This window comes from Corvus kubaryi, unplaced genomic scaffold (assembly GCF_017639235.1).
Source record: "Corvus kubaryi isolate FWS band 111438036 unplaced genomic scaffold, C.kubaryi_AGA036_p1.0 37396, whole genome shotgun sequence".
Classification (NCBI taxonomy): domain Eukaryota; kingdom Metazoa; phylum Chordata; class Aves; order Passeriformes; family Corvidae; genus Corvus; species Corvus kubaryi.
In genome coordinates this window covers 6,221,784-6,248,431 of record NW_024581135.1, presented here as the reverse complement: position 1 = coordinate 6,248,431, position 26,648 = coordinate 6,221,784, and the positions used below count along the sequence as shown (strand labels likewise).

Here is a 26,648-nt window from a genome sequence, read left to right as displayed (position 1 = left end):
TAATACTAAATATAATACATAAACCAATACTTACAAATTGTTTACTATAAATTTAAATTCTGGATTTACTGAACCAATGAAAGGAAAAAAGGTGACTTCATTCCTCCAGATATCACCTACAGAAAGTGAATTTGGTATGAACTGAAAATAAGTATGACAATTATTTTAAAAATATGTATTGAATTTGCTGGCATTACTGCAGAACTTGCAATTGCAAAACTGAATTTCTGCTTAGGTCCAGGGATAGATTAATTGTAATCATAAGAGACACTTCCAAGGCAAGAAGTGCATCTTCAATTTTCTTTTGTCTTTCAGAAACAGCAATGTTTTTGCTGCTTCATGATTAAGGATTATCTATATGTCAGATTGATTTTAAAAATGTGCTTTCCAGACCTGTCACATTTGTTTTTAAATAGAAGCAGACACTCTAAAGTATTAGAAAATGAATTTGATTTTTTGCCCATTTTGGAGTCACTTGGCAATGCCACTCTGTGTAAAGACAATGACAACTCCAAGTCCCCAGTCATAAATAGTAAATTCTGTTCAGCACATTTACATTTTGTAAATATTAAATACCATCTTTGACATGCATTTCTTAAAGGCATTTTACCCATTTGTGATTCCATATTCCATATTACACCAGGTAACTCAAACATAATGCTCCTTCCATGAAAAAATGGGAAAGATCTTCCAGGTCTTAGTGTCTTTAACAAAATTTAACAAACCAAGATACAAGCATTCTGTATTTTGATCCAGAAAATTCTTTCCAAGTAATACAGAACTGCTTTTTTAGTGGTGGCTACTCTGAAGTTAGTGTAGCTGGCCAAAAAAAGATAAAACGTTTGATATTTTCAGAAACAGAGTATACTGCTGTTTGCTCACTCTGCCTGCCAGCATAAATAGCAGTGTCTACTAATTTCAGCAGTTTCTTTCAACTGAGGTAAAAAACTAATTAAAAATTAATTCTTACACAACTTCATTTTTTACAAGCAACAAACTATCTATTTGTAATTGCTTTGCAACTTACGCCCCACCCCCAGATGTTAGGGATGGAGCAATGAAAACAAAGGAAGAAAATGTAACAAAACAAAGACCCCAAGTCTTCACAGATTTACAAAAGAAAAAAAAAAAGCAGGAAGAGAATTATTTTTAGTGGCAACTCATGATTGTGGGGCCTTAATGTCTGTGATTTGCAGCTGGGCAAAGACATTTATTTGCAGATGACTAACACACAATTCTAATTTAAAAATAATGTCAGTTTTTGCTCAAAGACAGATTTTTTTTTCCATTCAATACTCATTGTTAATTGCTTGAACTGAAGTTTACAAAACAAGTCTTCCTTTTTTGCAGATTCTTTGAGGCCAACTGCTTTCAGTACATTAATCATGTTTTTAAAAAACAGTTTGAGGCCTGAAATCAATTGGAATGCACAATAACCTACTGTTGCAGTAGTACTCCTTACAAAAACGCAGCAAATGAGTAAGACTACAGCTAACAGCTACAGAGCAGAGACAGCTCAAGAATAAGCCACAGATCTTCCTCAACAATAAAGATTATTTATTATAAGAATAAGAGCAGAAGTACAAATATAGCAATAACCAAGCTGCATCTGGTAGCAAGAAAATGTGGTAAAGAGGACAGGAATAAAAGTGTTTCTTGCCAACATCTGCTGATAAATACAGTATTTCTCAGTAATATCAACTTAAATTTTAGTAGAATTGCATAAATAGTGACATGTTAATTATGCCAGTTCAGACACACAGAAAACAAAGTGAGAATAGGTAAGATCCTATTGCACTGTTCTTTGACATAGGCGAACTGATTGGATGCTCCTTCTTCCTTTCACAATAACAAGCAAAAATGAAGAAATCCAGAGTGATTTACAAATGGCTCTGACAATTAGAAGCTGAATAGCAAATAAAAACCCACTAACTTTAAGTGTGTCAACCACAGGAACACTTCTTCCATAAAGCTAATTTCTTCATTAGAGTGAACTGTAGCCACTTAAACATTGATGGCTTTATCTGCTGACAAATAAGAAATTGTTCTGTTTTTCTTTTTGCACTCATTTTCAGACTGTACTCATAAAATCCTTGATGTTATAGAGTATCTCCTGTTTTCATGTCTATTAACTTCCACTGAATATGTCCTAAGTTAAACTTCTTATGTAGCAGCAACAAGTTGATGACTTTTATAGAAACTCATCATTTTGTTGCTGGTAAATGAAGTGAAGTACGAAGTAGCTGCCATCACTTTACCCACAATAACTCTGCAAACAGAGATTACATTAAGTGATCAAGAGTTTTTCTTCCTCATTTCTGCAGTACCAATAGAAACAGGGACACAGAAACACCCCTATGCTTAAAGCTGGTTATGTCTAGTGATATTTTGCTAGTAAGTATTCGCTCTCTTCTCCTGCCCAATGATGAAATTGCTTTGTTGTAAGTAGTTGGGATTTTCCTCCTGTACTTGCAATCCATCCATTTTCCAGCATTTAAAATTCGACCAGACACATCACAGATTGAGATCAATCGAGTGCACTAAATTGGTTTTAAAGCTCCAGTTAAGAGTTATCTGAATGTGTAAAGTCCTCTGTGATTATACAGTTAGTGACATGAATCACTGCTTGGATCCACACTGCTCAGACTCAAATTCCTGAAAAGCTACAGTTTTTAAATTGCTAATTTATGCCAATTAATTAACATTATTGACACTCACACGTGACAAAATTTTGACATGGCACACAAGATTGAGTTTATGATACAGGTAGAAGTGAAATAAAACTAATATAAGTGGAAATATATATATATATACACATATATATATATATAAATAATGCATTTTAAAGCATTCTTCTGTGTAGCTTTCAGAGTTTTAAAATAAGAATCCTAAAGATGTCTGCTTAATGTAGTTACAAAAGATAAGAAGTCCAAATTTTTTTCATTGGATTCTAGGGCAATGAAAACCAGCTTATATTACTGAGAGGAAAATCATGAAATCTTTCCAGTTCATAATCACAACAATTAGAACTTTAAAGAACTTCCCCATCTTTATAGCCCACATCACACAGAACTTAACAAGATACCTAATAGTTAGTTGCACTAAGCTGCTAAAAAGCAATACTTTACATAATCTTAAAAATATGCTGCCTCTATTTAAAACAAACTTCAGTATGCTCTATATTATTGCAGTCAGACAAGCTGCCAACATGGACATAAAGGTTCCATGCTGTAAAAGCAGAAGAAACAGATCTTCAGCTACATTGAAGGGACAAATATGTATTTTTGTTTCACATATTTTGACTGCAAGAAGACAGACTTCTTGTTCTCTGAAGTTCAATTAGTCATTTCCTCTCAACTGGTAGTTACCCAATCTGAGCTTCATCATTCATATCCCATCTGTTCATATGACACCTTAATAATAGTTCTATCCAAGAATATAAATCAGAGCTATGATACGCAGATTCATATCCTGTTATAAGCTCAGCCCACATGGTCAAAAGTTTCAGAAAAGCACGGAAAAAAAAATCATTTGAGATGTCTCAGTTGCACTTACTCTCAGCAGCAAAGTCCAACTGTGCAAAAAAGCACCAGTCAATGGCAAATTCTTTTAGATTCTTTCCCATCTAATCTTTAAATGTTTCCCTTCTTCAGAGCGAATCCTGTGGCTTGTGTTTGAATCTCTGTCCATTCATCAAGGAAATCTCCTATTTTTTCCTAGCAGAAAGCAGTAGAACCTCATTGGGATGCACTGCACATGCTGCTACAACCTTCCTACTATTCATAACCCTTTTACGGTGTAGGGTTAGCAATGGCCTTTGGACACAGTAGGATCTTTCATAAATAGAAGGGAACCATAGTTTGGGCCCCCACTAGATTAAAACAGCCCCAGCATTTTGAGGTGTATTAGCTTGAAAATAAAACCACATTTTTCTTTTTTCAAGCAAACACAAAGAGCTTTGAGTGAGGATGTACCCTGGTGAGCGAACACGCCTGCAGAGAGCAAGGTCTGCTGTGCTGGTGCACCTCAGGTGCACACAGGTCCAAAACCCTACTGCTGTTCACTAAAGAGAACAAACACAAGCACCTGAGGTTGTACACAAACCCTAGCTTTCTTCTGGATGTAGTGGATCCCGTAGTTGAAGGGACCACCCAAAGCTGGATGAGTCAGAACCCCAGAAACAGACTTCCAGCACTATCGGAATAGGCTAAGTGCTTGATACGTTGTAAAGGTATCAAGTGCCAAGCAAAGGTGCATTTACACATTCTTACTACAGCAAACCTTGGAGAGAAACCTGAAGTAAGCAAAAAAACAGGTGAAAGAACTAAGAAAGAAACCCAAAACTCCTGAAAGAGCCCTCTGAAAGCTCTATCAGGAAAGCTCTGCCTCTAAAAGGACAGAAAGAATAATTTATCAAACTTCAAAAAACACAGAAAGAGTTCCTGGCTGTGTTGATGTCAAGAAGATTGGAACCAACTTTGCAAAGCAGAAGGACAAGCAGATCTTTTAAAATTTCATGCAGATGAGTTCATTGGAGAAACAGAAGGAAACTGAGGCTAAACTCATGAGGAATATGTCATAGAGCCACAAAAAAATAGTCTGTATCAGAAGGAGGTTAATGCTAATGCAGTTTTATAAACTGAGTTTCAGGGAAGACCAAACATTTAAATGAAAATCATTTCTATTTCTGTATGTCTGGGTTACATTCAGGTCACCCTTTTCGAAATGTCAGCACTATTAACCATGCAAACAATACAGCTGAAGTTTCTTATATTAATTATGGCTACTGCAGCAAGGTATTTTTGTGAAGAAAAAGAATCTCATTTTGAACTTTACTCTTAGAGGAATATTGATTAACAACACACTGGGATTAAGGTCTGTACAACCAAGGATCCTACCAAGTCAAACAGCTGGTGTTAGAGGTTTCTTGTAATGATAGAAATATTTGCAATAATATCCTCTCCAGAGAGCTGTGCTTCCTTACATGGCAGATTAAAAACTAAAGGGGTACAGCAATCCAATACATCTGTTGCTTGCTTGTAGGGATAATTTAACTTCTTGATTGATTTTCAGCAGCTATTTATCCAGGAAAAACCACTTAGAACTACAGGTAGCTTTTCAGAACAAACTCCTTCCCTTTCAAATGCGTTTTCCAAGGCAAACAGTCAAAGCAGTAGCACTTCATTTTTAAAACACTGAAAATTTTTGTTACTACTCAAGCAAATTAAAGCTGTTTCTTGTTAATGCAGGCTTTGGAACATGTTGTACAGAGGAAGCTCGAGTCTTTCTTTCACTGGTGTGGGTGTCCTGATATTCTTGGGATTCTCACCTACTCATGTGAGTCAGTTTTATATAACACTACAACATATAATTTACCTCCTACTCACAAGCCAACACTTCAGCACTAACAACTTAACCAAGGGTTATTTAAGGAATCTGAACTTAGAACATTTTTATATAAAACTGCGCAAGCAACCATTACATTTGTGTGTCAGTAATCACAGCACGCAGTCCTAAAACTAGAACAAAGAGAGCTGACTCCCTTGCAGAAATAATCAAGGGTGTTTCACCAAAAATAGTGCCCCAGAAGATGTAAGATAGATCTTACCCTTGCTCCTGAACTATACTAGGTATTTAAAAAATCCCAAAGTAATAAAACCCCAGCCTTTGATTTAACGTAAGATGCACCAAATTGCCACATCTGCATTGTTAATGATTCTGAAAAGGAGCCTAGAGGAGAATGGTTGTGGTGTCTTAGGCTTTTCTCTAACACTCTTCGACATGTGACTGAAAAACCCACCTAAAATGTTTTATTAATATTTGAAAGCTCTCAGACCACATGTTCTGGTATTCTAGCTTTGGCAAAGTTGTGTGGAATAACACATAACAAAGCGGTCAAGTTGAAGGTTAAGCTCAGACACGTCAATATGTTTTTAGAATACATTAATGGAACTGTTAAGTGGAAAAACCTCCAACCAAGAAGACACTCAATAGTGATAGTGAAAACTGTTTACCTATTCAGTCACTGGCTTCAGACACAAATGGGTTCAGCAGCTGACTCAATGCAAGAGAACAGAACAGTGTAACTAATTTCAGCTACTGATAATCTAGGCTGCAAACGTTAACCTGGCTGTTAACTAGCATGACTGAAATACGTGTGAGCAGCAGAAATCTTCCTTAGCATGCAGTCTAATGGCTTTCAATGAAATTTACTTATCAGTACTTTCCCAATAAACTCTGCATTCCCTGGTGATCTGGGGCAGTTTTCCCCTCTGCCTGTCTCTTCCAACTTGCATTAAGTCAGTCAGAATGTGACTCATACTCGTTTAAGATCTTACTTCTATTCATTCTCGTTAAAGTCACTTGTCTCACACTCAGAACTGCTCCCTCCCATTTGTCCTCTCCCTGGTGCTTGTGGTTAAATACACCAACTTTTCATCATGGACTGCTGCAAATTTCCCTGCACACAACACCAACTCATTTCCTCTTTCCCCTCCCTCTATCACTGTTGACAACCTACTAAACTACACTTGTAGCCTTTATCTCTTTCAGTCCTCCTCTTCCATTCTAACAAATTGTGCCCTGCATTTCTAAAATCTGCATTTTCTTCTCTATTCCTGCTGCTACAAGTCCACATTTAAACCCAGGTAAATTCTCATATTTCTACCATTGGATTTTTTCTGCTAAGTCTTTTTTTTTTTTTACCCCACATCGGTCGTCTCCTGAATTATATCCTACATTCACTTACTGACAATGCATTTTTTGTTCTATTTGAACTGCTTCCCAGTTCCTCCAGCATCACTTCCAAACAAGCTTCCCTGGCTATGAAAGCTCTGCAGAATTTGGCTCAGTCTCTCATTCATACTTCCTGCATTTGAATCTCATTCTGTGAGCTCGCATCTTCATTTATTCATCCCTCTCTTCCTTGGCACTTCTCAAATGTGAAATGTACTCTGAATCACTACAAACCAACGTCTTTAAAAAAATGAAACCTTTCTCCAACTCCCAGAGCTGAAATGTATTAACTGTTTGATGCTGTCCATATTCACTAAATAGCCATCCCATTCTTTTTCCCCAGAGATTATTTCTGTGCTCACCTGTTACAATGCAGGTTTAAGGACCCCCATTCATCACAAAATTATAGTAATTTTAGACATCTGAGTTGCCGAATATATTGGAATAAAAGATTATTTCTTTCTTGGTCTAGCAAGAGATTTATGCCTTGTTTCAAACAGCCCTCTCAGGCTAACTACAAACTACTGAGACTAGAGACAGAAACCACAAAAAAAGTCACAATTATTTTTGTTCCAGTCTGATCTCTGACCTCAAGTTCTACAAATAATGGAAACACTTGTTGATGGCACTTGATGCTGTGTGCCACCAAGCACAGATTAACATAAAAATGAAACAGTTAAACAAATATTCCTAGACGTGACCTAAAAAAAAAAAAAAAGTAACAACAAATATGAAGGTAATTTCTTTTTCTAACATGCAAATTTAAGTAATCTGGCTTTTATTGAAATCAGTGTGACAAAACCAGACAGAATAAGTAGAATTCCCAAAAGAGAGCACAATTAACTTCATCTTGCCTGTTTGTGATGATCTTCATGTTTAACTCTGAACTCCCCATCTTAAGATCAAATTGGTCATGAGTGTAATAACAAGAATTCAAACTAACTGCAGACTCTCAGAAATGATACTACAAAACCTGGAGTCATTACAGGATATTCTGTTTGGGGCTTACACAAGTTCTACATCCTTACCTGCAGCATCTAAGAATGGCAGTCACTGTTCTGTGCTTACAAGGAAATAGCCAGAATGCTCATTAAACTTTTCAGCAACTTATGAAGCACAAAATGGCCCAACATGAATAAAACTTGAAGAAAAATTCTCCTTACAGATGTTCCCCATAAATATGGATAATTATCAGTATAAATACTGATAATACACTGATAATTATCAAACAGCTATAGCTCCATAATATATGAACTCTTCATGTCAAGTATTTCTGTTACATTTTTCTTCCTTTAGAAATTAATGGCCAATGTTTTCACTGTGTAAATGAAATTATGTGCTTCTTGTTTAGGTTAAACTAAGATATTCAGTAAACTAAGACTGTGGTGTTGTGAGAATTTATAACAGAAATGAAAACAGTAAAGTAAAACTCAGCTGAAAATAACTATGCCTTATCTCCCAGAAGAGAAATACTAAGAACTGATACTTGGGGAAAATTCAACATTAGCTTGCAAAGTATTTTTTAAGTGTTCTTTTAAACCATGCAGCTGATTCTGAAAAAAACCAAATTAGACAATGGTAAAAAGCAGTTGGTCCTGCATTTAATCACAACATCAACTTGCAGAAACCTATGACCTTTTAAACAAAGGACAGAAAAACTATATATATACAGTAAGAGATATGTAGACATGGAACTAGGCTTAGGGCTTCAAAATGGGATTGAAAGACAAATCTATTTTCTTATTCTTAACTACTATCAGAGATAAAAACCTGAAGAATAGAAATACACTGAAAGAGCAAATCAATCAGTAATCATGGATCAAAAATAGTAAAGATAAAAGCAAAAGTGAAACAAAAGCTCTGGTAACTTAGAAAGGCAATACAAGGCAGAAAGTACCAATTGCATTGTACAGAAGGAGAAAGAAAGATAAATAGATAACATAAAACCCAGAAGCAACCTCAGTAATAATGGTAACAATGAGAGTGGAAGTGAAAAATAGTTACAGAAAAGTGTAAGACAAAAGGGCCTACTGCTGTAGCACAAACTAAAATATGCATGGGAGTCCATGGACTGAACAGATTTTCTCTTATTCTATCAGCTTCCAAAATGTAAAACTATCATTCCCTTGGACAACCAACTCAAATGGAAATTATACCTTTCATACACCTCAATGGATAATACATCCCAGAAAGTTAAAGAAATTTGTGTAGAAATTTGCATAAGAATTTAAATAGGACTTCTATCAGAAATTCCTCATCCTACAAAGGGCTGTGCATGGGAATTCTAAACATTTCTTTTGGCTTCCTGCACATTTCTGTGGCCCAACTACTAAAACCTCAGCAGATTGTATATACTATGCCTTTCCAGAGAAGAATCTTTCAACTGTGTTTATAAACTTTGATGAAATTATGATTTGAATCTTTGGTTTTTTGGTCTACTTTGGGGATGGGAGAGGGGAATAATTTCTACAAAGACTGATAATCTTTGAGGTAAGAGTCTGTTTTAATTAAAAAAGAATTAACTCTGTGTTCCTCCTGTGTAACTTGCTAGAAATCAGAGACATAGTCAATGGGAAAAAGTACTATTTTGAAGTGTAGGCAACTGACTCAATACTATAACAGAGGACATTTACATTCCATTCTCTAATAATTTCACTGCCATAATGGTTCTCTGTAGACTATTATCCAAAAAAATATTAAACACTATACAACTTTTTCTTACTCTAGATAGGGACTGCCTAACAAAACAATTGCCTTTTCATTAAAAGTGATAGCTCTTAATGGCAGATATGAACTCTGCATATCCTGATATTGCCATCCATGGTCATTTACTTTTTTTACTGTGTCTAACAACATTAAGCCAGCATGTATGGGAAATTAAAAATCACATGCTCCTGAATATATAAGTTAATGTATTACCTCTCAAGCTTATACAGGAAACAAGATCACCCCAAGTTACAATAGTTTGAACACACAATTATAATGTGTATAATATTATAATGGAAAAGCTTGTTTTATGAGTAGTAAATATCTCCAAGTCCTCTTTTGCATCCAGCTTAAACAAATTGTTCTGCCAACACGCCTAGAAAGAAATATATCTGTGTCCGAAGGCATCTTTTACAGATACCATCTACAAGACAAGCAGTGCTAAATAATGATGCTTGCAAATCACATACTGACAGTTTTTATTACAAAACTTGATAAAGCATTTAGTGATATCCAGTAGTACAAGAGCTAAATTTCAAACAACAGCATGCCTCTTTTACAGAGTATTCAGGTGAACAAATTGTTTGCATTACTAGACAGACATCACACACTTTCATCAAGAGAGGATATAAAACAAGAACACATGGTAAAAAGAATTGTGACTTTCCAAGTATGACATTAAGGAACAGAAGCAGTAAGAATCAGTAATATTCAAAGAGACGTGAGCTCAAATGAGACTGAATACAATCCTTATCAGTACTATTGAGTAATTTGCCCATATATCACTGAATCTTGGATATTTTATCCAAACTGCTACCACTTCTTCCAGAATATTGTGCTTCAACACTGCCACCTCTTCACTAACAGCTGGTGACCCCTCAGTTCTACCCTGAGTTCTGAGGAAATGGAGATTTGTCCACATCTGCCCAAACCATGACTAATAAGCAGCAGAGAGCAAACAGAATTGCTCATTTCCACCTCCCAACAGCACACGTACATCTGACCCCAACAACCCTCAGTATTTCCTAAGCGTGTTGCTAACAGTTCACATTCCTGGAAGGGACAAGTCGGTTAGTTTTTATTTAAGAGGCAGTTTAAAGCACACACAAATAAATAAATACATATTATTGCTGGTTTTAAAAGTAGCTTACACCTTCACTGGAAGAAAATCATAAAAATAAAATAGTCTTCATGGACATAAGTTGTGTGCACCCACCTTTTGTGCACATTAATGTTTGAGGCTACAAATAAAGACTATATATTGTATCCATCCCTAGGCAGCCATTCCAAAGTGCATTTCTGAAGAATAATCTCTAGTAAGGAATAAGCAGCCAGTCAGTTATTTACCTCTAAGGCATGTTTGTGAGACAAAAGGTATCTTATGTTGAACCACACACTGTCTTGCTGGCTCTAGAATTGTCATTTCCTAGTAAAGTGTTAGGCAGTCTCCATTAAATGAGGTAATGCCTTTGGAGCATCTACTGGAAAAGCCTTTGATTCATTTACCAATGAACCGAAAGTACAAACCACAACAGCATATTTATTTTATGCTTTGGGAAGAGACAAGGGAATTAATAGCTCACTCCCAGCCCCTTCCATGCAAAAAATAAGAGTTTGTTCTAATAATAAGTTCCTTTTCATGCTGGGTGCTTGTCTAATCTAAGATGATATTAATTGAATCTCTTCAGCCAACACTTGCTCTACAGCAGTTTCCTATCACTCCAGCAAAGCATGGATTAAGTGATGACTGTGAAGGGAGTGCATAGCCTGGGGGAAGAAAAAAGATGAGCAGAGATGCTTATATTGCTCACTTCAAGTCCTATGCTTATATATTTTTAAAACTAGAAAAGACACTTCTACAGAAAATGTACCACTAGGAATACTGAAAGAAGGTTTAAATCATTATGGAGTACACAAAAGGGAGAGACTTGTGTGAGGCAAGGGTTGACAAACTAATAAGAAAATTCAGCTACAAGCACCAGAGGCTCTTGTTCCCTGTTTTGGGACAGGAAGAGAAATAGATCCACACGAGCAAGGGACAGATTTAAAAAATACTCCTTGGGAAAGTTTGACTTAACCCTTTTTACTTCAGATAGAAGCTGGCTGAGAGTGTGCACACAATTCCTCAGTTTGACCCAGCTTACACATAGAATTTGCTGTGCCAAGGAATGAGATTTCTTGCAATCATGATGAACATTTTTCCATATCCATGCCACATGAAAACCGTCAGTGCTGGGTTATGCAAAACTCTTGTTAGTGAAAGACTTAAAGAAAAAACCCAACATAAACCCATAACCTTAATGAAAAAAAAATAAAATTCCCTCCTTGAGAGAGTCATTAGACTAGGTATGCCAAACCTTTTTGAATACTTATTGCAGGCAATTGTTACTACTTCAGCAAAAAGAAGAAAGAAACATCTGATAAAAATTTATCCAGTCCTGTAGCTAAGCTGCTTCCCAAGGAACCTCTATATTATATAACAGCCTGTAAAAGATTATCCCACTTTCAAATACATCCATTAGCCTACACTAATTAAATGTACAGTTTCTTTAATTTTAATGGCTTCTGTTATTTCACTGTTTGTATATATAAATATACACCTCAATTGCATATTCAATGGCAGCCAAGGGCTTTGGATTTATTAAATTCAACTCTAACATAGGCTTTGCTGTCTATTCTACCAAAACCTTAGCTATCCATTAAAATCATATCCATTCATTCTCAGTCTGTGCAGCAAGAAAGTGCCTGATATGGCTGGTGGTCACAGAGAAGTTAATGCCAATTCAGCATAAAGCATATCAAATCTCAGGCTCTCATGTGAATGGCTGGAGTCATCTTTCTCTTCTGCCACTGAAACTGGCAGTATAAAACAGATGGTTTGTTCATTCCCTGAGACAGCAGTGCTAAAGGGTTTTGGCCAAAGGAATAGAATCCAAACGAAAAAATTCACAGGAAATTTTAATTGATTGAAAGTTCCATATAATTGCAAGAACTGATGATAAATATTTCCTTTCCAATTTTTCACCTTTGGAGGAAAAGACGCACATTTCTTTTCCCCTGAAAATAATCACAAGCATTGGCAAGCAATCCCCTTAAGCCCCAAGCCTCTCCTTCTCAGCAAGATGCTGAAATAATCAGGAACTAATTTCATCCATCTTTTCCACACAGGCTACAGTAATTCCATTTGTGCCAGACCTCCCCAACATCATTCCTTTCCAAAAGAACAGCATACAGTAGTTTCACAGCTTTAGGCTGCAATTGCCCACATTTCCTAAAATTTATAAATGTGGAAATAGCATTTCCCCCCTCCTTTTTGACCCTGTAACTCAGTAACAGGCTCTTACTCAGCAAAATATTTCCGGGCTCTGCGGTATAAACTGTGATTTTGATTTACCAGGTACCTAATTGTTGAATGTCTACTCCATCAGCTGCTGCACTGGCTAACTGAGCACTCTGCAAGGCTGCTTCTGCTCCGCTGCTGCAGCTCAGTGAGCTCCAGAACACCCTGATTACACACCAGAATTGTACCAAGTTTAAAATAGAAAACCACACAGATGCATCAGGATCTGTTAGTCATTCCTTTAACAGCTCTACCACGCCATTAAGAACTAAAGAATCAAATGTGAATTAACTTATTTTAAGAATTCTTTATTAACATAACAAAAATGATGGTCCTACTGATATCAACCTCCTTTCACACAAGAACTTTGATACTACAATTCTCTTTTGCATAATGCATTAATAAACATTTCTTCACCCTCTGCAGAAAAAAACCCCATAACTCATTTTAAACCATGTTACCTTACAGCTTATAAAAGATTTCTGTAACATAACTCACCTAAGACTGCTGCTATAGAATAACTTCTGTAAAAATTAATTGATCTTTACCTAAAGTAATTATTTTTGGCATGTGATACAGTAAGTTGAATACAATAATTTTACCTGCCACTTCTCTGAAGCGCAAATATGATGCCTTTTTCCTGAAAAGGAAGCAGCTTCTTTCTCAGTCTTTCAGGTAGGAAGGACAGCTTAGCATTAACATCCTCTAACTGAGAAGCTTCAAGTGAAGGTGTTTCCTGAAGAGCATTGGCCATGCTGAACCTGAGGGAAACAAAAGAGAAAGATGTCGTCTTACTTACGAGAATACAGAATAAAGCTTCACAGAACAATACTGATCACTTCATCTTGAAATAATCAATATCTACACAACTTCTCTTGCGTTTTGAGAATTCTCTCTGGAAAGTATAAAATTGTGCAGATGATGGAGAAAGAGTCCCTCACCTCAGTCTCAATAAAATATTCTAACTATTCCAGGATGATGAGGTCAGCATTTGTCTCTTCCTCTACACTATAAAATAATTATTTAAGCAAATACCCTATTCATGAATGAAAGTTATTTGCCATTCAAATCAAGCTTACTCATGGACATCGAAATATAATTCTTTTAGTAAATATTTTTCAGGAGAGTTCTAGGAAAAAGATAGGTTATTTAACCTTCTGATGATGGAACTAACAGTCCTTTAAAATTTTTAATTCTAAAAATTAAGTCGGAAAAAAAGGGGTAAATAAGCCCACTTTGGGGGAAGTAAAAAAAAAAAAAGAAGAAAAAATAAAAGAAAAACCTGTAAGGAAATTGTTTTTTTCTCAGGGAAATTAAATTTAAACCAAAGAACTAATCAATACAAATTTTCATAGTGTGCTTAAGATTAAAAATGGGGATTCCTCATTCATTTTTGTTCAAGGGACAGGGTCAGAGCAGAAATACTCACTTTTGTTCTCTTTTAACTTCAATAGAGTTTAAACAAGCAAACAAAAGTTTATAAAGCTCAGTTGCAGTGCACTAACTGAACACAAAGAAAGACTAAAACCTTTACATCAAAACTTCACCTAATTATTTTGGATTCACAGCCTGTGTAAGGAGCAGGATTACCACAGGAACAAAAAATGTCAGCCAAAATAGGCTTCCTGGACTCTTAGTAGTACCACCAGGTTTGACAGCAAAATTCTGAATTGGGTGCAGATTTTTTGATAGTGATAGGAGAGGGAAAAGGACAGGGAACAGGACCTGAATGTTCTGGGAACAGGACCTGAATGTTCTGGGAATCCACTAAACTGTTGTAGAATTCCAGAAAAATGAGGATTTTGGCGGATCTGTCACTGGCATTGGCAGTCAGGCTAATGACATTCAGGCAGACAGAAAATGAATAAGTGCTTTTCTTGGTTACAGGATGAATTACAGGCACGTCTATCAGGATACACATCAGGCATTCAGGGGAATGTAAAGAAAATGCTGTGGATGAGCCTCCAGGCAAATTCCATGACATTCTCATCATGGAAGAATTGAACAGGGTAACACTGGAACTTCCAGGCATTCCTTCTTGGGCCTCTATTACCACTTCTACAAAGAGGGGGTGTTTAACCACAACCATTCTGACATACCATTCTGCTGGGCAATGAGGGAAGAACAGTGAATTTAAAATACTGATCAACACATGTAACTTGGGACATAAGCATTGTATTGACCATGGCAATTTTGTCCCCCATTTTCATAAGTGGAATCTTTGATATATCTTCACAGAAACAGTATTCCTGTACCTTGGGCCTCTGGAACATTCAGCAGCAGATACAAGTACTGTGCTGAGTACCAGGCTCTTTCATGCATGTCCACCACAGAGCTTTGCTTAACAGAAGATGGAAAGCCCCTGTGTGCCCAAGAGAAGCATTTCACAGCAAAAGATTCATAAGGCTCCAGAAAATACCTGCTTCAGCTCTCAGCTGAGCAAACAAAATGTTTCAACTCTATCTGTTGGGAAAACAATCATAACCACTCCAGTTCCATCACAATATTTTCCACTGAGTATTTTTTTTTTAATTTTAAAAGTTGATTAAGGTACTTCAAGACTGCTGGCAAACAAACAAACACTAAACATTTCTGTAGAGCTGAGCTTCAACAAGAACACTGCAGGATTGGTGGGCCCAACAAACCTGTTCAACACTCAGTTCTGAGATTCACCTCTAAAGAAAATCCGTGACTCATTTTCTGTGATAATTTTCCTTTCTATAAATGCAGAAATAATGATGTACTCCTGATCAGCTCTCTACATAGCTTGTTGTGAGTGACAATATGAGAATGAAATGTTAACATAATTAACTTTCTGTTGAACGAGATCATGACAAGATCCTTTCAATGAAACACTGAATAGGAACCATGCAGTTTCAGGAGCATAAATCTGAATTAGAGGAGGCGCACGAATCACCAGTACATAGCAATACTACCCTGAAAAATATTTCTGCATCAGTCATTATCAAGGTTAGAACTGACTTTTGAGATCTTAGCAGCAAAACAGAAAACACTAACTACTAGATACGTACAAGTTTTTGTTTAGTTTTTTTCTCTAGGTGAATAATTATATAAATGAATGGTAAATAATTATAGACTAGGTGAATAATTAAAGAACTCCACACGTGGTGAACAATAACTATTAAAACAACATATACAGTGACTGTGGCAGTGGTGGTCATTCATGTTTTGAGACAGAGCATTTATATACACACTGTAGTAATGTCAAGAAATAAAAATAGTCTGTTTTAAAAAAGAATTTAGTCAGTGTAGCAGAAGACCAGTTTGTATCTGTTGTTCCACTCACTGCAGATTTAGAAGATGTAAGGAGAGAGAGTAAGACTAGTGCCTGTATTCTCTAACTACAAGTTTTCATTTTTTTTTCTGTGTCCCTAATGAGCTGTAATACAGATCACATCGACCTTCCCACATCTCCACATCACAAGTTCTGGATGTTCATTTTTTTCAGACAAAATAGACCTGAAAGGTTTTGTGTGGAGACCTAGCTTTTCATTGAGAGACTTCATTCAGCTGCACAAGTTCCATGAGTTAAAAACCCCAAATTCTGGAGTATTTACTCAAGTGTTTTAAAGGAGATGAAGGATAAAACAACTGAGTTACTAAACCCAGTCACTATTGCTTAAGTATCTCAGGACTAGATAGTGGTAAATGATCCCAGCTTTTAAAAGCAGGGATGAGGAAGATTCATGGACCTACTTCATGATTCATTCATAAGGCATAAAAAAAAATCAGTAAAAAATTATGAAGTGCAGAACCTGTGAGACCAGGATAAATGCATTTATTTGGTGGGAGTCACCATGTGCTTTGTAAAGGTGATTCCCATTTTTCCAGTCTGATGAAGTTTTTTTGAAAGGGCTCTAGAACAATGTACATATTAACTACTTGATGCAGTGCAATTCCCACTATTTTTCAAAACTGAATTGAAACAGAATGAATTTCATAACATATTTGTACAGTAACTATAATTTCCTAATTTCCAGGAAAACTTTTGAGAAAGTCTCTCAAACTTTCAAGAAAATTGAGCTGCCACACAAAAAAATTGCACTGAAACTTTTTTTTTTAGTTCAAGCAATCAGACAGTTCAAACATGAGGGCAACAACATCAGCAGTATTTCCAAGTAATCTGCTCCAACTTCTATCATGTTCAATCAATCATAAATGATCTAGAAAAGTAAGTAGCTACTGAGGGATAAGGGCAGTGCAAATAATAGTAAAACAAATTACAATTTGAAAAAACCCAACCTCGAATTTCTTTCTAATCACTGCTCCCGCTATACTGCATTTCACTATAGGCCCTTATCCTTCCAGAGGCAGCAACTGAGACCCAGCTTGTTGAGGATCTTACCCCTGGGGCTGTTTCTTTATTGGAAAGTTGGGTGCAAGACTGATGATAAGTTCAAGGACTACTTTAAGTTTTCCAATAGCTGTTTGTCAACACAAGCTGATTACATAATATAAACCCACTGCTTATTTTTAACGGCCACTAAATATAGCCTTTTAATGCAGCACAGCAGCAGATGCCTAAGACAAATGAGTCTTTCCACTAAGAGTTTTGCTTCATAAATTTCCTCTTGATGGCCTTAACTGCTCCATGACTGTGTGTTCAATAAAACTTAATAGGGAATTCAAAGCTCTAAGAACATCTTGGTTGATTGATTAATCAACTATTTCACAGAATCACAGAAGTTTTGGCATTAGAAGGGACCTCTGGAGATCATCCCATCCAACTCCCCTACCCAGGCAGGCTCACCTGGAGCAGGTGATACAGAAATGCATCCAGGTGGCTTCGGAATGTCTCCAGACAGGGAGAATCCACGACCTTTCTGGGCAGCTATTCCAGTACTCTGACATCTTTGTAAAGAAGTTCTCCCTCATGCTGAGGTGGAACTTGTGTTTTATTTTATGGCCATTACTCCTCATCCTGTCACTGGGCACTACTGAAAACAGTCTGGCACCATCCTCTTGGCAGCCGCCTTGGAAATATTAATGTGCATTAATGAGATCCCCTCTCAGTCTTCTCTTCTCCAGACTAAACAGGCCCAGCTCCTGCAGTCTCTCCTCATAAGAGATGCTCCAGACTCCTTATCACCTTTGTGGCCTCTGCTGGACCCTCTCCAGTAACTCCTTGCCTTTCTTGTACTGAGGAGCCACCAGTGGGATAAAAAAGAATTGAAAATCTACCCATCAGAACACAGCGTTTTAAAGAATACTACAAGAGAAAGCAATCAGACGGAGCAAAGGACATCACACAGTTCTTCAGCACAGAACAGTTTTTCCACAGGCCGCTGGACCGCGCTGGAGGGAAGCGCACGCCTCAATACCTGCCTGGGGGCAAGTTTTTTATTCTACTTACGCAAGTCCCTGCAGCTGCAATCGCAGAAGTACCTGAGCGCACGATGCGATGAGCCAGCAGCAGCAACAGCAAGAAGTGAAACTTGTCACAAACACGGCCTGGGGACGAACAGGAAGCACCTGGCAGCTCGTTCCCGGCTGGCGACCGACCCCGAGCGCGTCCCACCCCGGGGACCCCCTCACGGCCGCGGGCTCCGCGCTCAAACGGCCGCCGGGAAGTGACGCATGACCAGGGGTCACGGAAGGGAAGCGCTTTCGGGCCCGGGGACCGCTTTTTCCTTATTTTTTCTGTCCTCGCCGCCCTTCTACCCCCCGCCCCGCTTCCCCAGGAGCGAGTTAAAAATCATCTTCCCGCCCGGCCGTGCCTCGTATCGGCCCCTACTCCGCTGGAGCGAGCGGACTGAGAAGGGGCGGGAAGGGGGAAGCAGGCTGGGAACGGAGGGAGCCGAGGATGGCGCTAAGGGCCGGGCTGGAAGGGGCAGTGCCGCCGGCTCTCCGGCTTAGGAAGAGCGGTGAAAGCCGGGGCAAGGGGCCGGGAGGCCGAGAGGTTGCGCGGGCAAGCCCCGACTACAGCTCCCAGCCTGCCCCGCCAGGATGCGGGCGCCGTGAGGCTCCGGGAGCGCTGGCGCGGGAACCCAGTGGAGCCGGGGCACTGCTGCTCGGGATACACCACACGCTCGGGAGCAAGAGAGCAACTCAGGCGCGGATGAAGGGAGAGCGGCCAGGATAAGGATCGGAGGCCGCTGGAACCCCGCACTGCCAGTGCCGCGGGCTCATTCCGTGTGCCCGCGGCCATGGGCTGCGCGCAGCGGGCGGGCCTTGCGGTGCCGGGGCGCCGCTCTCACTGGTGCTCGCGGCCGTCTGTCAATGCGGCCGCGCCCTCCAATTGGCCGCCGCCTTCCGGGCGGGCTCGTCCTCGCGTAAGCGCCGAGCGGCACCACTCCGCGGCAGCACCGGGGGGGAGGGCGGCGCAACGCTTATTGGCCCAAGCTGTCGTCCATCATTAGCGTTCCGCGCAACCATTGGTGGCGGCTGTCCGGGGGGTGGGGCCTCTCTCCCCGCCGCGGCAGCAGCAGGAGGAACCCGGGCGGCGCTCAGCGCTGGGTTCGGCGCCCCTCGTGTGTGAGGAGCCGCCGCCCGCTGGGCGCGGTGTCCTGAGAAGGAGTCCGGGTACGAGCCCGGGAAGGAGCGCTCCGCCGCGGTGAGGAGCCCGGGACGCCGCTGGGGAAGGCGCTCCCGCGGGCGGGGGTCGTAGTGCGCTGAGGGAGGAGGGGGGGCCGCGCCCGCAGTGCGCAGAGCGGGGGCAGCGCTGAGGGAGGGGGGGCGCGGCCGCGGGGCCGGTGGGTCCAGCCCGGCCGGGGGTCGCGGTCCGGCGGGGTGAGCCCGGCCCTTCCCCTTCCCTAATATAGGCAGGGCTGGCCGGAGCGGGACACAGGGCTGTTCATCTATTATGTATTAATTTTTTAAAAATTTCTGCCGCATGTTGGATAATTCTGCATGTGGGTCTATCTACGATATTATAATATAAAGTGTAAGTAGACTCGAGAGCAAACTACGTCACAGCCTGGTTTTTACCATCTCTTTTAAAAACGTTTTTAAATGAGTTTTCAGCACCGAAGAAGGGTTTCACTTTATGAGGAAGACGGAACGAGATAGCAAAAGAAGTGAGGAATAGCTGTTTCTTACATGGGGGTCTAAGAATTATTCAGATTATTCACGTGGAGAGATTTGCACACATCCTACGTGTTGGTGGATTTGTGTGATGTCCATAGAAAGCTGGATTAGGAAGGTGATGGAAAAAAAACAAAAACAGTGGTGCACACTTTGCCTAGGGTGCATTGGCAGATAGTACAATCTACCATAGTGTTTCCTATCTTGGAGTGGTTTTGCTAATAGTTTTTATTTTAAATTTTGATGGCCCTTTCTTATTAACCTGAAACCGAAGAGATCTTGTGTGCCTAAAGCAGAATAGGGAGTGTGTTGGGATTTTTCTCTTGCACTGGCCTTTTTGCATTGAGGCATTAACCTGCAGTTTTTAATGGGGTTGCTTTCTCATGTCTTGTCTTCCACAGGGAGTAATGTATTTGAGACATGCTTTTTGCCGGAATATTAAGCAGCAATCTTACAGGGCAGTATGTCTTGTGAATGTTAGATTAGAAATATGTATTTGCTGTTGAAGTGAAAGGTAAAATGAAGTTCTGATTATTTTTCAAAATATTTTGTCCAAAGAATTTGCTATTCAAGAGAAAGAAATGGCAATGGAAACACATTTTCTTTGACAGTCTTCCATTGGCTTGGCATGCAGCTAATATTAAGCCTTTGTTTTACAGTAAGTACTGTGATGTCAAGGGTTTGAGTATTTTGTAGAAATTAAGTAACTTACTGCTTGTACTCCTCAATTTACAGGAGTCCCAATGACAAAGGTAATGTTAAGACTTGTGTCCTTTTAAATCTTGGAAGTTTAAAAACATAGTACTTGTAACTGCACTGCCTGGCCACTCTTTATTTTACAAAGCTGTAAATTGCTATCAACTAGTACTTTTCTCGTCAGTAAAGATAGATTTGACTAAATACCAGTAATATTGAGGGGTGTGAAGTGTACTGGGTTAGGTTTGTTAGCAGTGTTGCAGAAACTATTTGTTAAAGATTTGGGAAGGGTCAGTCACTAAATCTGCTGCAGTGGTTGTCTGTTTCTATTTTAATTTTTTATGTTAAGAGGAATAAAGGAAAAGTTGAGGAGACTGGTACTACTACTTTGCTCTTCCTCATCTTAAACGTAATTCTGTCTATGCCTTTTTTCTTCTTTTAACTTAGGTTAAGTTTTTGGCTTTCATTTCTTCTCATATTTCAGTATATTTGCCTTACACCATAGTCTTTATTTTGTATTACTTTCTTAAAGTCTGTCCGTGCTTCAAACCAGCTGAATGGTTTAGGTCAAGTGCTGTAGGCTCGGCTCTGGGTACAACCCAAATGCCATGGTTTGGGGGTTTATTCAGTTAAAAGGTGCTGTCAGTTTGCTACAGTGGCCTCTGTTAATTCAAGTTCATGTCTTTGTATCGCCACTTTCACATTACTGCTTCCCCCCAGGGTTAATTTGACTAAGACATGTAGCACCACATCTTTTTAAAGACCTTTATGTATTTAAGGTTTCAAGGTGCTGCATTCCAGGCTTTTAAAAGTAGCTGATACAGTTGCATTTTTTGGACACTTTGGGGAAAATCGGCCTTTCGACACTGTGTTCTCTTAAGAGTGAGTTGTCAGGTAACGGAGCAATGTAAACTTTGAATTGGCTATAAGGTGGCATACAGTCCATTTTATAAAAGTCTTTTAGTATATATTGACTGCATGGTTCAGTTTTGGTGAGCTAGACAACTCTATGCTGTAACTTTTACTACCTGGATAAAAATATGAACCACCTTGGATGTCCTGATTAGTTGAAGTGATTTGGATCTGAAATTTTTCGGCGTACTCGGATTCTCATTGCAAAGATACGAAGAGAGTTAAGCAGCAGCCAGTAAATACGAAGTGCTGTAATTCATGGGTGTGACAACTAATGAGCTTTCAATAGGAGTGGGAGAATATCCTGTAATCCTGGCATCACTGGGCTGAAGGACTGCAGAGGTGTTGAGCCCAGTCGGGCTTTTAGTGGCAGTTTTCCCGTACCCATCCCACCTAGGAATGGCCAGCTAGAAAGGCTTTCCTTAAACGCTGCATTCCACATTGAGCCTTTTAGTGATGGAAAGAGGAGTCGTTGGGCAGTGAAGACCTGAATAATAAGATCATTCACACCGTATTCTTTAGGCAAGAAGAATCAATGCGAGTGCCTTAATGTGGTGCTTACTCTGGCTGATAGGTAGCATCTATGGGAGCCCGTTAAAGTTGGGGTTATGTGGTTCTTTGTGTATCCTCCTTGACTTTTCTTTGAGGTGATGGACCAATGTGCTGCATAACAATGTCAGGAGATTTTGTAAAGCGTGTTGGAAAGCTCTGTTTCTGTGAGATGGTAAGTCAGCAACAGATTGTGATTAAATATTGATGGGGAAACGGCACTTTGGGCCTGCCTATAATCTTATTTCGATTTCATAACTTGTTGAAGGAGTGTTTTAGAGGAAATAATGTCTGGAAACAGATTTATGAAGGGCAGCAGCCTTAATTACAGAACAGCCTGCACTGCTACTCTTGTGCATAAGTTAGTCTCCTGCAGTTTAATGTATGTATTATGAGAATCCTGTCAACGTGTCATTTTATGATATGCACTTTTCTCCAATATATAGAATTAAGTTTCCAAGAATATTTGGTTATTGTATGTTCAGATCCAGACTGCTGAAGCAAAGTGTAGATTTGAGATGGCTGTGGGGTGCTTATTCCAGGGTTTCTTTTCTACTCTTTATCTTGGATCTCTGTAAGGAAATGGGGCATTACCTCTTAGCTGTCATTGGTTTCTGCATAAACAATTATATACTATGTTGTCCACCTGTCTTTTTTTCATCTGCTGCCGAATTTTTGTTCTTTACTCTCCTTCCCAACAATTCTTATTATTCTTTAATCTGTAACTTGAATTTGTGTATAAAATGGAATTCTGTCCTGTGTTTATTTTATACTCTTAACTTCTCTGCCCCCTCCTCAGGTTTGTTAGCAAGTTTGTACTGCCATGAATGAAAGGTCTTTGTCCAACTGTGTATAGAATTGTCTGAAGGCTGAAGCTTGTCAGGACAAATGTCATAAATACCTTAAAAGCTGTGACTAAATAGTTGCTCCTTCATTTTGAAAGCACAGTTTTGGATAACTTGCATCTCTGGGTCAAAAAATAACCTCTAAAAGGCATAAATATAAAAGATGTCATCTCTGGATCTGGTTTAGCAAAAATCCAGGACCGAATTTTGTATTTTTCTAGAAAATGTTCTGTGTAATTGGTTAGCAGTTAGCCTACCACAGTTGTCCTAAGAATTGTTCCCAGCCAAGTGAGGTGTGATAGGTTGCTGTAGGTATCCAACTAAAGCATTTTAATTTATGTTAAGTGAAGCAAGGCATAAATAGATGCAGTCCTTGCAATACCTCCTGCTGTGAAAGAGACCATCGTGGTGCCATATCCTTGGCTTTTTGTTCCTGCCCTCTGCCACCTCCTCTGCTCTGTTTAATGAGCTGTTACTGGGAGCACTTTCCGAACTTTAGCTATGTAAGATGTAGGTCTCTTATTTTATCAAATTGAAACATCTATTGGGAGACTTGGAGGAGCAGTTTAACTGGCAGATGGAGGAAATGGTGATTGGAAGTGAGATCAGTGACTTCTTTAGTGCAGCTGAATCTGGAAAAGGCTGTTGGTGTGCAGCTGGTGAGTGAAGTTCGTACTACTTCGAGTGCTTCTGCCAACAGCAGATTGAGGAGTGTTCTCACAGTCCTTTCTCCTGTCAGAGCTTGGGGCATCAAAACCTCCTGCTGGTGCTGAGAAGCTGGGAGCAGTTGCATCATTGACCAATGCTGGATCCACAGGCAGATTTCCATCTGTTTTTATGTTCTAAGTGAACTCGGAAGAATTTGGTTTGTTCTTGTGGAGATACAGCAGGAGTTTTGAGAGGCATTGGAAAATTGCTGGAATGGATCAAATGTTCAGTTTTTGTACCCAAATGAGGCAGTAGCAAAATGAGTAAATCAGTTTGTGAGGAATTCTTGTCCATGTTATCACAGCAAGATTTGAAGCATTTCAACAGAAGGTACAGGAAAAAAAGCCTTTTTCCTTTAAAGCATTGTGAATCCCTCGATCTTTTGGATGCAGAGCTCCATTTCAGTTCAATGTGCTCTGCACGTGTTCAAAAAGAGTACAGCTTGCTGCTCCGATTAGAATAATTTTCTCCCTTTCTTTTGTAATCCATTATATCTATTCCATAACTTAAAGCAAGAGCTGAGCCCTCACCGGTTTCTGTCTTCCCTCAGAAGTAGCTGGATTGGTTAGCAAAGCTATACACGCTGGCAGTACTTAGACTAAAAATAAACCCGGTTTGCCTTTTTCAGTTGATGGGTCCTTATCCTTCTTCCACTTGGGAAGTCAGACTATTCCTGAACAAGAACTTTTTCCTAATGGCTTTCCAAGGGAAAACCAAGGGAAACGGAATAATTTCCTTATGTTAATGAGTGTTGCATATACTTTAGTGGCAGAAACTGGTAAAATGACAATTAGATACTCAGAGTATCTGCTGATAGTATTTTTACTGTTAGAATTGACTGTAATGAGCCCTTAATTTTCACTCCTAATGAAGATTACAAATAATTAGTCTCTTAGTTTAGGTGTTGTGGTTTCTTCTTTGTTTTAAGCACATCAAAGTGATCTTTAATGTATTTTCATTGCACTTAATCTTTATAAAGGCTGCTAGCTGCGTCTTTGGTTGCACATTGCATTATTGTCATGGAAAAATAAACTACTCTTTCAAAGGTTTAAAGTTGTACCACAAAGCAGTGCCAGTATTGCTCTGAGATGTCATCCTTGTGGTATGGATTAGAGGAGGAAAAGGACTCCCAGTACTCGGAAAGCTGTTAAGTGACTTCATGGAAGCTGGTGTAGGAATGCTACTGCAGTCTGGTTAGACTTGTGGTCTAACAAAATGATATGAATCTTTCACACAAACCATTGTGTTAAATTTTAAAAATGTTATGATTTTCATCCTATTACTTCATGTGGGAATGTTTTGTTTCCGTCTAGTTTCAAATACTGGCTTCTGGAGAGGAACACCTGTTTTTATGTGGACATTCTTGTTTCTGGGAGAAGCAACTGAGTCCAGACTGACCTTACCTAGTAATGAATTAAATACAGAAGAATAAATAATACCATGTTTTGAGGAAGATTTCTGAGCTTCAAATGGTACCATTAGACTAAATTCTTAAAACAGTAATATGAAAAGAATAAATGATGGTACTGGGCTAGCTCAGTTAATGCAATGTATGATATTCCAACAGTTGGCTGTTCATCATTCACCAGGATGACATCCCATTAGTTGGTACATAATCTTGTATTTCCTGACACTGCAAAGTTTGATTTGAAAAGCACAAAGAGCAGTAGTCCTTATTAAGACCTGCATATCAAAATAGTAGTGGAAGCTGTCCCAACTCGGAACACAATCAGCTTTTTATCTGTCCTTTTCTGCTGAAATATTGGACAGTGTTAGAAACTGGGTTTGTGTCTCTCTTCATTGATCCATAGCAGTGTGAAGGCTAAAAATTGTAATGTTCCATAAAAATCAAGAAATATAGATGTGTAGGTATTCTTTCAGTAACTCTTTTTCTTGTCCTGTTTTCCAGTATGCAATCAAATATAGACTACTTCTAAGCAAGAAACAGTTTAGCCCATTTTTAACATGTGGAATAATTGGGGATGGGAGACCTTGAGAAGATTTTTCAGCTCTGGTCAGACAATGTGTGAATTCAGGCACGGTTTAGATCAGTGGTGACAATTCTAAAGCCTGTTGCTTGACTGAGATCACAGGGATCTGATGGGGTTCTTAGTTGTCCATCTAAATACTTTGTGTCTGCATGCTCCAGAAAGGCAGCCGAGTGTCCTGCAGGTCTGTGTCACGCCTGCCCAGGCTGGGGGTGTGTATCTGATGGACTGACTGCTCTTGATATGAGCAGTAAGAAAGTCCTTGTGCATGACGTGAACAGGCTCAGCTTTAATCCTGCTCATAACTTATTAACCTTAGGACTCTGCTGTTTGCAGTATCAGGAGTTGTTTTCTATATCCTTATTTTATTCATGTCTGCATATGCTGCAGTTACCTGTTTATAATGACAGTGACTCTAAAACTTTTGAACTGTCTTTGAGATATATAGGCTAGATGTAGGCATGACTTCTATAAGAAAGATGGATTCTCACATATATTTGATGTTATAAGACAGATTCCCATATAAAACGTGGGAGGACATAAAGTTGATTTTAAATTATTATTTGAAATCTTTAGAAATAAAGTACAAGTAAGTGGGCTTTTTCCAGTTTCTTTCAATTTTAAGGAAAAATTCTTGATCCTAAGGCTTTTGAAAGTAAAGTCTGATGAACAAAAAGATTCCAGTTGGTTCCCACTGAATCTAGGCCACCCAGGTACCTTGGTATTAAATAGCAGTAATATAATAGAATGTTTGTGGAAAGGATGCAACTCAATGCACTGTACACTGCCTGAATGTGCCTGAAGACTGAAAGGAGAGATTCTGGGTCATTTAGTCCAGTCCTTCTTCTTACAGAAGAAGGACTTATGCTTTCATAACTGTGTCAAACTTTATCTTAATGTTAATTAAATTGCTAGTTATCTTCTTGCATGCTGAACAGCACTTGTAAAATCTGGTTCTGATATCTACTGGCCTCCAGCCTGGCTGACTGTGGAAAACTTACAGACACATGGGTTTGTGGCAAAGTTTTCCTCTAGATTAAGTAGCTCTTCTACCCATCTGTTATCTACTGCAGCCACATGAAATTAAGTTTTCCATACAAGTTTTTATCAGTGCAAATACCATTT

General features: G+C 39.0%; 2 protein-coding genes across 18 annotated transcripts in view; one reads left to right on the top strand and one right to left on the bottom strand.

The window, feature by feature from the left end:
• ZRANB3 (zinc finger RANBP2-type containing 3) overlaps positions 1-18,963 on the bottom strand; it is a 42,301-nt gene extending 23,338 nt beyond the window's left edge. For 2 of the 5 annotated variants that reach the window (XM_042041358.1, XM_042041359.1), the window contains exons 1-2: positions 18,156-18,963; positions 13,384-13,542 (exon numbers count right to left, since the gene is read on the bottom strand). In XM_042041358.1, the coding sequence (XP_041897292.1) occupies positions 13,384-13,535 (152 nt within the window). In that variant the 5' untranslated portion in view covers positions 13,536-13,542; positions 18,156-18,963. Of the gene's footprint in view, positions 1-3,555; positions 3,710-13,383; positions 13,543-18,155 lie in introns of those variants that run through there. The other 3 variants (XM_042041354.1, XM_042041355.1, XM_042041356.1) reach the window with 3 other exon arrangements.
• A 241-nt stretch (positions 18,964-19,204) lies between these two features.
• Positions 19,205-26,648, top strand: part of R3HDM1 (R3H domain containing 1) — a 79,654-nt gene continuing 72,210 nt past the window's right edge. For 9 of the 13 annotated variants that reach the window (XM_042041349.1, XM_042041345.1, XM_042041341.1 and 6 more), the window contains exon 1: positions 19,206-19,355. The gene's annotated coding sequence lies outside the window, so the exon portion shown is untranslated. Of the gene's footprint in view, positions 19,356-26,648 lie in introns of all 13 variants that reach the window. The other 4 variants (XM_042041352.1, XM_042041351.1, XM_042041346.1 and 1 more) reach the window with 2 other exon arrangements.